General features: G+C 42.8%; 1 protein-coding gene across 1 annotated transcript in view; it reads right to left on the reverse strand.

The window, feature by feature from the left end:
* Positions 1-9517, reverse strand: part of SLC6A20 (solute carrier family 6 member 20) — a 35829-nt gene extending 26312 nt beyond the window's left edge. Inside the window, exon 1 of the mRNA XM_054991361.1 lies at positions 9344-9517. Within this exon, the coding sequence (XP_054847336.1) occupies positions 9344-9464 (121 nt within the window). The 5' untranslated portion in view covers positions 9465-9517. The remainder of the gene's footprint in view (positions 1-9343) is intronic.
* Positions 9518-16259: the final 6742 nt, after the last annotated feature.

Consider the following 16259-nt stretch of genomic DNA (forward strand, 5'->3'; position numbering starts at 1 on the left):
AGATCAGTTTCCCTGGGAAAAAATGGCTGCTTTGGAGGGTGGACTCTATGGCATTATACCCCACTGAGGTCTCTCCCCTCCCCTAAACCCCACTATCCCCAGGACCCATCTAGAAATTTCCATGAATTTTTAAACCCAGAGTTGGCAACCCTAATAAGTATCCATAAAAGCAGTTTATGAATGGCAGTTTTTCAGTGGGAAAACATCCTCCTCCCCTGCTTCCTCCTTAAATTACAGCCCCAGAAACTATATTGCGCTTCAGAATATTGAGAGAATGACAGAACTAAACTGGCAGTCCTACCAAGCCCTGGTCTATGTGGTAATGAGGTGACAGAGCACTGAGGTGGAAGAATGGACCGTATCACTCCAGACTGGAGGGGAGGGGTTACATAGTCCCCTCACATTAACAGACCTAGGGCAAGGATAAAACCTTTCTCCTTACCGTGCTAGTTTTTAAATTTGATCCTCTCTCTCTCCCAAGCAAGGGTGGTCCTCACCCCTAGTCAGGTGGACAGGCGCAACCACTGCCACCAGAAGCCAGTTTCTTGGGGGGGGCAGGGCTATGGGTGGTTGGGGTCTTGGGTAGCTGCCCCTGTTTCCCCTCAGCTAAGACCACACTGATCTCTCTCCCCCACAGTTCGAAATGGTACAGCCTATTCTACCATTTCAGAACTCTACCAACTCCCAGACATCACTGAAACCTGTGTAAGTTACTTCTGCATAACTGTGGTAAGACTGAGTTGTAATTTGTTATGGTCTCACACTGGTACTTGAATACTCCTGGAGGCTTCACATGTCTACTGTTGTTTTGTCCCTCCTTTCTTTTACTATCAGCTTTAAAATAACAGCTCAGCTCCTGTGCCTTAATAATACATTATATCCAGATGTGCAGGTGATGTCTCCCCCATCACTTTCAAAGCCAGGAAAAGCTCTTATTAGGAACCTACATGTAACAAGTGCCATTTTAGTGACAATATGATAGATCAGTCATAAAACTTGCTCAGGCAGGCCTTCAATGCTGGCCCTCCTAGCTACAATCACAGATCAACGGAGGGTAATGCACAAGTTTCAGGAAGATGAGAGAACCTCACATCAATCCCTATCAAACTGGAAGCTGAAGCTTTCACCCTTCTCCTACCTACTGGGCTATCATTGGCAATGACCAAAAAAAGAAGCACCAGAAACCATCCACAACTTGGATCAGGATGATTCTAAGACTATGGAGTTCACAGGCTGTGTCTTGATTCCCCGCCCTGTCTTTTTGTAACACATTATTTGCTGGTTTGCCTCAATTCATTATAGATAACCAAATAGAGAGAACGCGGCACTATAGACAAGCCAAACCAAAAATACCTGCGTCAACTTACTAACTCAATAAAGTAACATATACCACAACCAGTATGTAGAACCACACAGTATTGGAGATCAATGTGCAAACTATACAGTTTTAATAACAATCATCCCCAACAGTCGGAGTAATATTCATACCAGTGCTAACATCAGGATACTGTACCAATCGATAAAGTGCAAGGTGCCCAAAGTGCTATTCTCCCTGCAAGTTGGATACATGGTGCTTTGGAACGGGCAATTATTGAAAGGACTTGTGTACATGGTGCTCCCTTTGCATTTGCACTTAAATTTTTGTGTGCAATATATGAATAGCACTTTGATGCGGGTGTTTTTGGTTTGGCTTGTCAATTCATTATAGGTCAGAGAGGGAAGTCCAGGCAATTAACAGTGAATCTTAAGGTGGCTCTGTCCATTTTATGTCCACTGAAACTAGTGATTTTAGAAGGATGTGATTAATTTCTACCAAAGGACAGGATAACTTGATGAGCATCTCTTTACCTGAGGACAGTTTTGGTTTCAGGACATGAGGAGGTCATTGCTTAGAAGGAAGCCAGGAATGGCAAATGAGCTGCAGTGTGCCTGGAGTAGCTTGGAGGTTCCCCCAGAAGAGGGAAGCATAAATATGATTGAGCAACAATGATACCTCAGGGGACCACTGAGTATAAAAGCACATACACTTTAAGCTGCCCATTTGGACTTTGAGGAAAAGCTTCCTTTGGCTTGTGAAGTACCATCATTTGTGTTTAACAAATCAGCCAGATTTTCATATTATTATCCCTTTTTCTTTGTATTTAAATAAATGTATTTGTTTTGGGTATATCTCAAGTACATTAGTAGGGAAATGATGATCGAGGTGTACAAATCAGGACCTCAGATTTCCTATGTGGGGTCTTCTTGAGTCAACAAAAAAAAGTAATTCCTGGTTGACTGAACCAAGCTCTTGGTTCTAATACAAGGTATGATTTGACATCTTGGCAAAATAAATAAATGAAATGTTAGTCTTTAAGATGTCACTGGACTTTTTTTATCTTGGCTAAACATCCGACAACTTCAGTTTCTCAGGCAAATAGTGTATGTATGCACTGTTTGCAGAGCCAGTGCGGTGTAGGAGAGACAGTGTGGTGTAGTGGTTAGAGTGTTGAACTAGAATCTGGGAGACCCAGGTTTGAATTCCTGCTCTGCCGTGCAAGTTCACTGGGTGGCCTTGGGCCAGTCACACTCTCTCAGCTGAAATCTACTTCGTAGGGTTGTTGTGAGGGTAAAATGTAGGAAAGGAGAATGATGTAAGCTACTAACAGTCCCCATTGAAGAGAAAAGCAGGGTATAAATAAAGTAAATCCAATCACAACTAGAACTGAGAAATGGATAGAAACCTGATCAATGAAATGGGTCAGACTTTTGTCATGGTCTGAATATATTGTCAGCTATGCTCCCCTCGAGTAGAATGTGCCCGGGGGCTGGTGTATGTGTTGTGTGTGCTACTGGAATCAGGGCTGTTTTAGAAGAAAATTTGAATCATATGCATTGCACTACAACACATGTGTGCATTTTCCTTATTTGTGGGCACATACTCTGTTGCTTAGAGTCACATCACATGAAATTTAGAAGGCCCACAGGGACTGGGGAATGTGATGGCATCAATGCGGAAGATGTGAATTTTTGAATTGCACAAATGCTTTTTAGAAAACGCTTCTCCCCCTGACCCAGGAACTGCCCTTTTGTGTTTGGTTGCACATCTGAAAAAGCCCTGACTGGGATGCTTTTGAAAATCGTATTCTCACAGCAGCTTCTCTCCAAGAACACACTGTAAGGTGACTGTGAAACTCACTACGTGATGATATCACATCATCAGGTAAGGGACCTGTTGCTGTGAAGGATGCCATTTTTGACAGTTGTGTGGCCCTCAAGAAAACTTTTCTTGAATAAGCCTCTGAATTTGACTTTGGAATCACCTCTGAGAGAGTTGCTGACTAAATTGAAAACTCGTTGTGTGTGTGTGAAGCATTCCCAGTTTTCTTTTTAGAGCAGGCCAAAATATTTATGTAAATATCTATTATTTGGCATTTAATCTCCAGCATTAACATTCTTTGCAGTGGGGACTGTTTAGCCCTGGCAATGAAAGCAATCTGCACAGTAACTGATGCAGAGAAGGTGAAGGGAACGCTCAGCCATAATCCGTTTTATTCAAGGAATTATTTTGTTGCCTCCTAGCTGTGCCTTTATGAAGAGCCGCTTTGTTTAGAAGTTAGGTAACTTCTTCCATGCAAAGGGATTTCTCGGGTCCTAGGAGCCTGGTGTTGTGGTGGTGCCTTTTACTAACAGAAAACTTCGAGAGGCTACCCAAGCTACACCATAAGCCTGATATGTATAGTGTCACAGCTGCATGACCAGACTCAGCTGCACAGCGGGGGGGGGGTGTTCACTTCCCTTTGAAAGTGCTTGTTTGTTCAGCTCTGCAAGGGAGTTTTGTGAGAGGAGAGGAGTTCCCAGTTTTCTTTCCACTCTGCCTTTGCCCACAGAAGGCTTTTTGCCCCTTTTCTCTGATCCACATGCCCTTCCTAGTTTGTCTTCTTGGTAAAGACGGGATATTTTTGATCATTGCCCATCATGTGAAATGCGGGGAAAGTGCCACTATAAACTCTCTGTTTAGATGAGACCCTTCTCTAAAGGGTTGCCTATCTACTAGAATAAAGCCAGACTACTTTGTTCTTGTTCTCATTGCTTGGAGTGGGGTGCCCCACAAATTAACCAAAAACTGCTGGGCCATGCCCCCTGAGCCAGAGGGCCCATCCCTCAGACCCACATTGAACTCTGCCCACTGTGCCAGCAGGCTCCACCCCCAACCCATATAGGGATCCACCTCTCAGCCACTTGGCACTACCCAAGTAACAGATTTTAAAAATGGTTTTTAAACTTGGCAGCTCTGCACCTTAACCAGTGTCTGGATCTTTGTTTTGCATCAGATCCAGGCCCTTAAAATGACGTGAAACAAAATCCCAGGCCCAAGACATCAGCAGGAATTCTAAATGCAATTTGTGAAGAAAACAGAGTTTTTCTTATAAGCTTAACGGGGAGAGAAGGATTTCCACTATGAGAATGTCTGTATTATAACCTTTCCCTGTGATGGCCCTGGACCAGGCAAGGGCTGTGGTCAAACAGCGTATACTGGATGTCGAAAGACAGAGGGACCTTGCGAGGGTCTCCAATTTCCTAGCCCCCCCCCCTGCAAACAAGATATGTGGTTTCTCCAGCCTCTTATCTATCAAGCCTGGAGATCCCGTCCCACCATAGGGCTTTCTCATTAGCCCGATGTATGTAATACATTCCCATCTGCAGTACTTGAAGGCTGTTATAAGAAGGTCCCGATGGCTGAGCGAGTTTGTCCATGCAAGGCAGGGAAAGTAGAAACAATTGAGCACATCATGCTTGCTTGTAAATTATACCATGAAATATGTATAAAACATATCCAACCTGCATTGAAGAAGCTTTCGAGCCTCCCTGACACTGAGCAAACGAATAAGCTCCTGTTAGGTGCTGACCCCCAGATCACATTGGCTAGTGCCAGATTTTTAGCCGCGGTTTGTAGACTCCGCAGGGAATGTGCAAAGTAACATCTGCTTTTATTTCTAACCCTGAAAGCCCACACTTTTGTATGTATATTGCTAAGTTTTTATATAATTATATATTTATATAATTATTTTTATAAAGTGGTGTATTTTGTGTATGATACTCACTTATGTTTTTTACAAGTCTGTACTGTTTTTTAACTGTAAATAAATCTTACTGACTAACCTTTCCCTGTTTCATGAGCGTATCAGTTTTGTGCTCCATTGATTAACATACAATCACGGGACCTCATCCTTGTAGCCCACCTCACAGTATTTGTTTTAAGGTAATGTTTAATACGGCCTGATTTTATTATGCTATTTTATTGTGGCATTTGAAACAGAACTGTGATTGCTCCAGCATTCCAGTTGAGTTCTAGCACTGAGTCAGGGCAGTCACTTGTTACAAAGTCCATGTTGTGGACATGACTGAAACAGACGTATACATGGATTTCCTTGTTGGGAGCTCAATTTTCAGATGCACCCTGGGACCCGATTCAGATCAGGATCATGGTGTGCGGGGAGAAGAGGTTTACAATTCCCCTCACTCTTTCCAAGCCTTTAATGGACCCAGAGTAGAGATGGGCATGATCCGCATTACGATCGAAAAAACCCCACGATAATGGCAATCGCGCGATCGTGACCTGGTGGATCGTGATCGTCCACGGCCAACGATCCAACGATCGGGAGAGGCCTGGATCATTGCGTTCGGGCTCGGATCGGGGATCCAGACACTCAGGCGCCAGCAATCTATTACCCTGGCAACGGAGCCAGGGGAAAGCCTGAGCTCTGTTTGCCCTCCTTCTGTCGCCCTGGAAATCCGAATGGAAGCCCAGCTTTCCTTGATCAGCAGGGCTTCCTTCCAACCACGGAGCAGCAAAGCAGTCACAAGTTGGGAGAAGACACCCAGGGGAGGGAGGGGGAAGGGGGTGATCTGTAGCCATGGGCACTCCAATCTCATCCCTGCAAACCCTGATAGGCAGCTCTGACGGCCAAACACAGACCTCCTGTGTTGCTGAATGGGACCTGAGGGGAGGCAGCTCGTCGTCGCTTCCCCGTGCCCACCAGGCCTGGCGGCGGCCGCCACCACCCACCTTCCCACATAGCTGGGAATACCAGCGTCCCCTGTTTTGGCCTCCACGAGTCATGGTTCGGGAACGGGAGATGATCGTTGCGGATCGTTAATGCGGGATTGTCGTCGGCGCCGATCCACGATCTGCTGAGTCGTTAATTTTTTTCGGATCGTGCCCATCACTACCCAGGAGCCACTCTGTGCCCCAACGAGGCAAAGAGTGGCTCCCTAGGGCTGCTTCAGATCAGGAGATTGGTGCAGAAGAGAAGGTTGTGATCCAAACAAATGCTCTGTGCACCTGGAAATTGAGTAGCTAGCCCAAGATTCCAGGCACACATTTGACTGAAAGACCCTATGGGTGGCCAGGCCACCTGTCTGCCATGTGGATTTTGTAATGTGTGAATCAGTTTGCCCATGTTGTAAGCAGGTTAGAGAGTCAGATGAGGACTGGGAACGTAGATTCAGACTGAAATCCCCACTCAGCCACGGAGCTCATGGGGTGGTGTGACTTTGAGCTAGTCATTCTCTCTCAGCCCAACCTACCTCACAGAACTGTTGTGAGGGTAAAATAGGGGAGGAGAACCTAATCCACACCAGTCTGAGACCCTTGAAGGAATAGTGGGATTAAAATGATAAACAGAATCACAGACCTCAAGATGGATTTTTTTTCTGCCGGTTTCCCACCAAACGGCTCCTAACAGCCGTTTCCAATATACACACACCTTCCCTCTCTCAACACTATGACAAGTTCTAGTATGAAAAAGAAACAAAGGATGAGGACTGGTGATTCTTAATGACCTGAATCACCCAAGGAAGAAAGTTTAGCCTGCATCCCCCTGAGTACACCAAAAAGAAAATCAAAAGGCTGTACCAACACCCAAAAAGAAAGACTGAGGAAAAGAAAGGACCATCCATATTTCAAGATGTAACCATTTGGGCCAATTTATTGCGCAGTTTCTAGCAGACAAACTGACTTGTGAAAGAAAATGTGGTAGTAGTATGTTGGGTTCTATACTTTGTTCCTCTGATGTTGGCATGTTCCTGCGGTGGGAAGCACTTTCTGGTGGTGCAAGATGCACTCCTCCCACCAGACAAACACACTACTGCCCACAGAGCATAGAAACGACTGTCGGAGGTATATGCAGCAGAGGTGACCTAGAAAACCTTTTGAGAAAAGTCTTTTTTATTATTGTGAGCAACATAAATATGTTTTTGAATGTTCAGATTTTACCTGAAGCAGAGCATACGCTCAAAATGGTTACATGCAGATTTTGAAGAAAATTGTTAATAAGTGAGGTGGCATTCCTGCAATTCTAGGTTTATTTCTTCCGCTTTCTTGACTTCTGGATACACCCCTTTCTCCAAAATAGATGGATGGCTGCTGTTTCTTCCTAAGGGGAGTAATGGAAATACTTGCTCCCTCCCAGCCCAGGATACTGAACGGCCCAGCTGCAGAGCTGACAGAGACATGATGGAGAGAAGAGGAAGCAATCTCCCTTTTTCATCTTCTGATGATTTCTCCAGCATTGTGAGAATGGAGAAGAGGAGATATAACAGACAGGAGTGGGTTCTTCCCTCTGTTATCCCAGATCAGAGCAGACCAATATGATGCAAAAGGCAAATGAAACCTTGTAATGAAAGGGGAAAGCCCTGGATAGTTTGTCTGTCAACAGGCAACTAACAAGAACGGCAGTTGGGTTTTGGAGGAAGGATAGGCGGTATCCTGGGTGAGGCAGGGAGTACTCCAGGGTCTGTTGTGATTGATTCTGACTTGGCAGGCTTTGGGTACTGTTCCCAGATTAAAAACCGTGAAAAGTGCCAAGCTGTTTAGTTACTGTTGTTACACTAAAAAACCACTGGAAGATCAGACATTATAACTGTAAAGATATGCACCTCCCAGCTCCCAGACTTTAGCTGTCAGCTAACAGGTTGGTGTGGGAATTACAAGTTGTGCTTACTATCTAAATAAACTTGTTTGCTTTGTTCTATAAGACTCCCATGTTATCCTCAACCGAGATTTCCCATTACGCTCTCTAAGGGACCCAAGGAAAAGAGGTCTGGATTTGTATGTGTTCTTGGTTACTGGATTAAGGAATCCTGTGTGTCAAAGTAGACACACTCAGTCATTCCTATGCTCTCACACTGAAAGAGGACCCTGATTAAATATGGGGGAGGGTGTGAGTGGTGGTGTGGTGTGCAACTCTGCAGCCTGAGGGACTTCTCTCTCTCTCTCTCTCTCTCACACACACAGAGGAATGGGATTGGGGGGCTCAGGAAGGTAAGAGGTGATGGAAATGAAAGTCAAAGGGACAGTTTTGCAGGACTAGTCAATTATAAAAATCTGTTCTTAGCTTCCATTTTTTTGTTCATGGCGTCACATTGCAACGTGCCATCATAGCCTATCAGGTGGAATCAATACATCTCCTTGGTCAGACACCCGAAAAGCGTCATGTGATCAGGAGGTGGCATTCCCCCCATCCAAATTAGGTTCCACACACTTCCCCTGAATTGCCCCTTTAGCCAAGACCACATAAATGTATGTAGGAGGTTCGTATGAAATGCATTGTGCCTCCAGGATGCCACACAGGCAGCAGGCCCTCAGTTCACTCCCTGGCTTTTCCAATGAAAGGGTTCTGGATTACTGTTGTCAAGAAAGACCGTTCCGCTCCCGACACCCTAGAGAGCCATGGTGAGTCAGAGTACACACGACACGACTACTGAGCTGGATTGATTGGTCTGACTCCAAAGCAGTTTCTCATGTGCTGAAGTGGTTATGCACAGTATTTATAAGGTGTATCGTCATCCCCTTAAATTTTTGATTACTGTTACAGAAATACATTTATTACTATTGTTTGCATGACTAGGATACATTTCCATTAGTAAAAATAAGGAATGATTGTGCTTCTCTCTAGTAGTTGTGAAGCCTGTATTTCTATAAAACTGCAAAAAGCTGAATTGGTTTCTAGTGCATTGCAGCCTTTTGTTCAACGCTCGCCCTTCATCCAGAGCGGAAGAAATTGTCATAAAAGCAACTTGCTTTGAAAAAGTGAAAAAGAACAAATTCTGTCCAGAAGCTGACAGTCTAACTGGACGTTTATCAAGCAAAGGAGAAATATGTTGAACAATGAAATAGGTAGTATATTGAGACTAGGACATTCTGCACTATCCTTGCTGCTACAAAGTAGGAAAGCAGCTATTCCTTTCTGAAGAGCACTCAACACTATTCTGATAAAGACAAGCCAGGCTTTAATAAATAAAAGGTGATGCCCCCTTGTTCTTTGTCCAGAGGCAGTCAAGAAACTTGAATGGCACTTACCTCCTCCATACATCTGACATAAATAAGGAAACCTCCATACATTTCCCAGTCCCACTGCATAAGAAATGCAAGCAAACACAAACTGGAACGGGTTGTCCCATAACGGCCTGGTTTTTTCCATTTCCACTGGTTGTGTGGAGCAGGCTTTGACTTCACCCCTTCAGGTGCTCTTCAAGCCCTGCTGGAGACACAGTGCCAACCCAGCTCTTAAGGAGAACATGCTTGCCAATTGCCATCAAGTTTTTAAATTACTAATCTTATTAACAGGCGCTGTGTGAAGTGGGGAATGCTGGCAGATACAGAGGGAGAAGGAGAGAGAGAGAGATCAAACAGTAAAACAGGCACTCTGGACAAACAGTTGTTTGGATTTTGACTGGGCATTTCTGGGGAAGAACTGAAATTTGGCCATTAAATTCTGCCCCATGCTGGCTTTATGTTGGAAACATTGCACAAGTTAGTACCAGGACCAACCCATGGGATTTTGGTAGCTCCGTATACCTGTCAAGGAACGGGCAAGTCATCTTGAGTTTAATAATTTGTGATACAGCTCACAGCACAGTTTGAGTTAATGCACTGGCCACCTTACAAATAATTAGTTTGCAAATTACCTTACTGAAAAATTATTGTCCTGACAGCAGAAAGTTTCATTAACAGCTTTTGATCAGGAAGGAATTTAAAAAGTGGGGAGGGGGAGTAAATATGAACAAAAGTGCAGAAATTCAGGATTTTTGTGTGAGAGAATTTTTGTCTTTAGCAGAAGACAAGGGTTTTCTGGATTAGGTTTGTCATGAAGGTTAATAGATAGCTCTGATTTAAAAAAAAATCATCAGTGATATGTGGGCTTTTAGGAACTGGTGTTTAGAGAGCTATCACAAATGTTTTGGGATTGATTTGTGTATGGTTGGCTTCCTCATTGCTGATTTTCATTGTGAACTCAAATATGTTATCTGTACATTTTGGCTTGATGCTCTTTAAAAAAAACATGGCACATACATTCCAGCTATTCTTGATAAAGGCTGTCTGTTTTCAGGTCTTTGTCCCTGTTTTTGTTTTGCTTTTTTGGCAATGTCTTGTTAAAATGTTCTGAATTGCTGGTACTCAGGATCTATAGTAGCTAATAGTACAATAAGCAGAGTTACACCAGTCTAAGCCCATTGACTTCAATGGACTTAGAAGGTTGTAACTCTGCTTAGGTCTGCACTATAAATCTCTTAGAGTGGGAGTGAAGGAATCTTGTCCTTAGCTCACATCCATGTAAATGCATGTACATGAATGCTAAGGGCCAAACTAGAAAAGACACTGAGAGATCCATGATGAATGGGAGATTTGGTGGGCCCTTAATTCAGACTATTCCATGCTATAGAAAAGATCAGTTCTTTTAGCTGTAGATCTTCATAATAAAAAATGCAGCAGTGCTTTTAAAAGCCATTCATCATACAGGTGCACAACCAAAATTAGCACTGGCTTGTGAAGGATACTGTTATATATGCTCCATTTACCAAAAATGAGAGAAATTCCAGGGGTAGTGCTTTCTGGGGTTAGTTCCCTTTTGAGTAGAGCAGAGGAAGAGGCAAACCTACAGGACCGCAAATCCACTACTCCCAGGGCTGGTGTGCCACTTCAAACCAAGATCATAGGATACACCCATTCAGATTCTGAGCTTATATTAAACTTGGTTTCAAACCTAGATTGTCTTTTATAAAGTACGAAGTATACCCTCTAACATTTCACAGACGAAGAGAGACACCTTTACTCTCACTCAGGATCACTGCTACAGCCCGCTTTTCTCTATTGTGTCTGTTGCCTGCTTTACAACAGGAGCCTTCACTGATCGAAAAAGACGGGTGCCTGTGTTTTCTTGGTTAAAAATATACTAGAAAATATTTCATGGATATTGCAATGTCATTCAGATCTAGTTCCAGGGAAAGGGGACTTGCTTTAGAGAAGGATTTTTGCTCCAATAGCTTCTTCTGTTGGAGGAGACTCTCTTCACTTTGTGAATGGGAGTTCTAAGATTCAACCCAGAATTATCCAACAATATTTTATCAACAATAAAACACAGACATACTGTAACAAGGAGACAGCATGAAAATGGCATATAAAACATGGGCCTTCTCTGTGACTCCACTGGGGTATATTGAGATCCCTATAGCGCCAATGGTATGACTGGGAAAATCCTAAGAAATCCTGTGAGATGAGCATATAAGAAATCTTCAGTGAATCGTTATATTGGGACATCTGACAATCCGAGTGAGATATAAATGGCTGGTAACTGATTTATCCATTTATACATAATTATAATTCTATAAAACTTGAGTTGGTCATGACAGACAGGAAGTTAATAAATGACAAACAGTGTATAAAATAAGAACACTGCTGGCTCTTGTGTCAATGGCCAAGCTTCTATCTGACTAGAACATCTGATAAGCATTATAATTCAAGTTAAATATTTTCCTTAGCTCTACATAACTTCACATAACGTGAATTTAATTATCTAGTGGGATTGGGAAGAGGAAATTACTCGGACAGCTATGATACCACAAAAGAAACAGGCAAATGTCTGTGCTATGCAACAGCCAGTGAGAGTTGGGTTTGAATCCCTGACCAATCGTGAAATGTATTGTGCACACCAATTATTAGCCTAACCTTAGCTTCTTTTCTGTAAAATGGAAAAACTGGTCTATTGTGTACAAAATAAAGGTTGCTACATTTTATGTCCCCCCCCCTTTTCCAACTAGTAGAAAAGCTCTGAGCAGACTTTTGCCTAGGCAAATTTCCTTGGAAGGATAAAGTACACAAACTTTATTATTTGCAAAAATATAAGGAGAAGTAGGGAGGCTACCCAGACACTCAAACAGGCAATGAGTGTGCTGATCTTGAAACAGCATCCATTCCCTGAAAGCCACAGCATATCCATTTCTTCTAGCTGGGGCACACCAGTGGGGCGCTGCCTTGGATGGCCTCTAGTGGCCAGCAGCGAGCAGAGCTTAGCCCCTGTAGCTTTGTCAGTGCTGCAGGGGACACTTGGCTTGGACTCTTCAGAGGCAATGGTGATTGATGTTAGTTCACTGGTTGCCTCCTCATGCACTGTTGGCAGTTGCTGACAGTATGGGAGGAACCAGGGTGTGAGCCGATGCCCATCATTGCTGCCACTGGCTTGAATTAATATGCTCCTGTACCATTTTAACTTCCTCGTCTGTCCCTGACCTAGGGTTGCCAGCCTCCAGGTGGAGGATGGAGATCTTCCAGAATTACAACTGATTTCCAGCTGACACTGAGCAGTTCCCCTGGAGAAAATGGCTGCTTTGGAGGGTAGTCCAATGGCATTATACTTCACCAAGGCCCCTCCCCATACCCCACACCCAATCTCCAAGTATTTCCCAAGCATGCGCTGGCAACCCTACCCCTATCATCAAGGTATTTGGAAGGTGGGTGGGGAGGTAGCTCCCAGAACTGAGATCTGTTTCCTTTTTGCTATTGAATGTTCTCATTCCCACATCTGCAATCTGCTTGGGTATAAGGGCAAAGTTTAACAGCTTGATTAAAGAACGGTTAAAGGCACTACTTTGCTAGAATAGAAACAAACGTTATTAACTTGGCAAAATTCCAGCTTTGGTATTTACAACTTAGGTTTCTCTTGCAATTTCAACTTGCAGGAAGAAAACAAATCCTGTACACCTGTCCATGAAGATTCTGTTGTCCTGCAACAGTCGAGAGAACTGTTTGCTTTTAAACAACTAGATACAGCAGTACCATGGATACAAGTAAAAGATGAAGACAGGTGTTCTAGGATTGATGATATAGCTTGTCATGAGAGCTTTGTTGAATGTATGAAAAAGATAATCTGAGTAACTTGCCACGCACCATTTAGGCCATGCTTAAGATCCCTGCAACTACCAAGCTGGAGTGCCATTCACCGAAAGCAGGGCGTTTTCGGTGGTAGCATTTTCCTTGCAGAAAATTCTGTTAATGAAGGCTATGAAAAAATTATTGCTGTACTAGACATTAGGAATGCTTGCTGCAGTTGTATTTTTGGCTGTTGCCCCTGCGAATTATTTTTAGCTGTGCTTATAATTGATTGAGTAGACATTTGTCAAGTTTAGATATAAATTGTATATTTTACATGCTATGTCTAAATAGTATGCTCTTTTAAAAATTATGAGCTGTCCAGAAGACTTTTAAACACATTCACTGACTGGTTTCAAATATTAGTAAAATGTAGTTATAAATATTATTCATAGGTTGCTTCCATCAAAGCAATTCTCGTTATTTTCCCTTGAGCCTGATGTCCCCACTTTTTATAGCAGGATTTTTACAGATTTTTAAAAATTGGTAATAGGAATATTGCTATAGCATTGCAATGCTGAGGAAAGCGATAAAAAATCTTCCGGCGGCTGGCCTGCGCCTGTGCAGTCCCGTGTGTGGAGGCACAGAAGAACGAGATTTCCAGAGGGGGAGCTTCTGAGAGTCAGAGCTGCCCTCCCTTCATCAGATACATCAGGCATCTCAGCCTGAATCACAGCAACGCCGGCCGATTCCTGACCGGGAGGGAGCTGCCTGAGCCAAAGTCTCTCTGAAGAGACATCGATACAGTAGACGAATATGGATTTTCTGCCCACACAGACCCCCTACACCCCCACAGTGGTGGCAGGGAAGATATAGAATAATGACAATGTGCAAAAGCCAAACTAAAATCTGCTGAGGGGAGGGGAAGACACGATAGAATAAGAGCTCCATGTGGAAGCAATCACATTGTACTTTTAAAATAGTTCAAAGCATTTGTCACACATAATTAGTAATACTTTAAAATTCTCTGCAAAGTACTCTGGTATTATTATCCCCATTTTACAGTCAGGGTCTGAAGCTAAGACACAGTAAGTCAACCAATGAACAAATTATTGGTGGGGGGGGGTAGGGGGGGTAGGAGGGTGGTTATGCTGACATAGTCATAGAAGTTACCACCAGGACGGTGCTGCCCCTGTTGGGGGTCCTGTATCTTGGTGCAAACTAGTTTCTCTGCAGACTGGTGATGTGCAAGGTCAGGCACAATAGTCTTACGAACAATGGATTATTCGTGGCTATATGCAAGAATAGGAATGTGAAGCATAAATCACACAGAAAAAATCCTTCCATAAAGAAATCTGATATCAAAAACAAAAGGCTTTGAATTCAATTCATCTGCCATGCCATGTTCAATGGTAAATAGAAGCTTTACAAAAGAATACCTACAAACAAAACGTCTCAAGGGAAATCAACACTCTGAAACATGAAGCAAGAGAACTTGATTATTAATTTAGAAAACAAGTTTCATTAAAATTGAGGATGGTATGAGCAGAGGATTGTCCTTTGAACCTCTCTCCAGATGTGGTCTGTGGTGTTTGGACTAATTTCCTGATCCTGGTCAGTATCCCAAAGCACCCCAAGTACAGGTTAGTCCACCCCTTTTTAAAAGAACTAAAAAGACAGGAAACACTCTGGGGGAAATTGTGGTGGTGTTTTGACTGGATATATAAGATTTATCCTGAGCATTAAAGTCTCAGATACTATTTCTAAAGTTCGCAGTACTTACAGTAGTTCTGAAATGTGTGGAACACTTTAGAGGGTAGCCATTGTGCTGTACCATCCTTACTCACTGAAACTAGTTCCACTGAATAACATGGCATCTTCTCTGGGTAAAGATTACATGAGGCCGCACTTAAAAATTACAACAGGTACCTAAGTAAGTTGGTATATACAGCATTTTAGAAAAATGCCTTGAAAGAGAAGATACCAACATGCTGTAGTTCCACCATTCTGCATAACTTCGAAGTCAGTTAGAGACCAGCTGCTGAACCCAGCTTAGCTGGCCTGCTACGTTCATTCCTGATGTCACAATTAACAAGGAAATGTCAAAACAGCTAAAATTTTACTGTGTCAGAAAACATGGTTCAATTAACAAAATAAAAGGAGACTGAAGGGAAGAAAAGGTTATTTTCCTACAACTGTTTGTTGCTAGAAACATCTACACTGTCTGGTACAGCTAGTGAATTAAATTGGTTGAACTTCATAAAAGCACCTCAGGGTTACTGCTAATAAGTGGTGGCCACAAAGAAGGAATTCTTCAGTTCTATGCTTGTTTGGTACAATTTTTCTAATTACATATGCTTTCTTCATCAAAGAGTTTTTTCACCATTTGGGGTTTTTTGGTGTGTGTTTGAAGCATTATACATTAATGAAATATTAGTTAAGTACTTCTATGGGATGCCTAGAAAAACAGAACCAAACAAAGCTACCGAAAACATTATTCTGCACAGGAAAATGCTTATGAACTGATGACTTTAAAAGGAGACTCAGTCATGGAGATTAGCCAAGCAACAGAAAACAGTAAACAGAATTACAGCCTTGAAAGTCCACTGAAGTCAATCAACTTAGAAGGGAGACATTCTGCTTGGTATTGTACTGTAGATCTATCAACAGTTACTGCTCAGCACAGCTTCATGTTATGTGTACCAGTTGGCTGGAAGGCAATCGACTGGGGAAAGCCACTGTCTTCATACCTTGCTTGTTATCTTCCCACACACGACTGGCCAGCCCAACAAGATGCCCAACTAAAATTACTTTCAGCAGGGCTCTGACAATACTATTATCTGAGACATTCATTTGCCATAAACGCTTACCTCTTCCATGGTATACTTCCACCATTTTCTTCCCTATTTTCTGTCCCCACTGTTCCCTTAAAAAAAAAAATCAAAGAACTTGCCAGAAAAGTGCACACTCAGAAACTGATTTACCTTTGAAAAAAGAAAGAACATACTTATAATGGTTTGTTTTGTAGTTTTCTGTATTTTCTTAGTGAAAACCTGGTTCCGTTCAGGATTTAACCCTGCAATTTAAGAAAATTTAATGATACCAACTGTTACCTGTCACTTTCTTCCAT

Source organism: Eublepharis macularius, chromosome 11 (genome assembly GCF_028583425.1).
Source record: "Eublepharis macularius isolate TG4126 chromosome 11, MPM_Emac_v1.0, whole genome shotgun sequence".
Taxonomy (NCBI): Eukaryota; Metazoa; Chordata; class Lepidosauria; order Squamata; family Eublepharidae; genus Eublepharis; species Eublepharis macularius.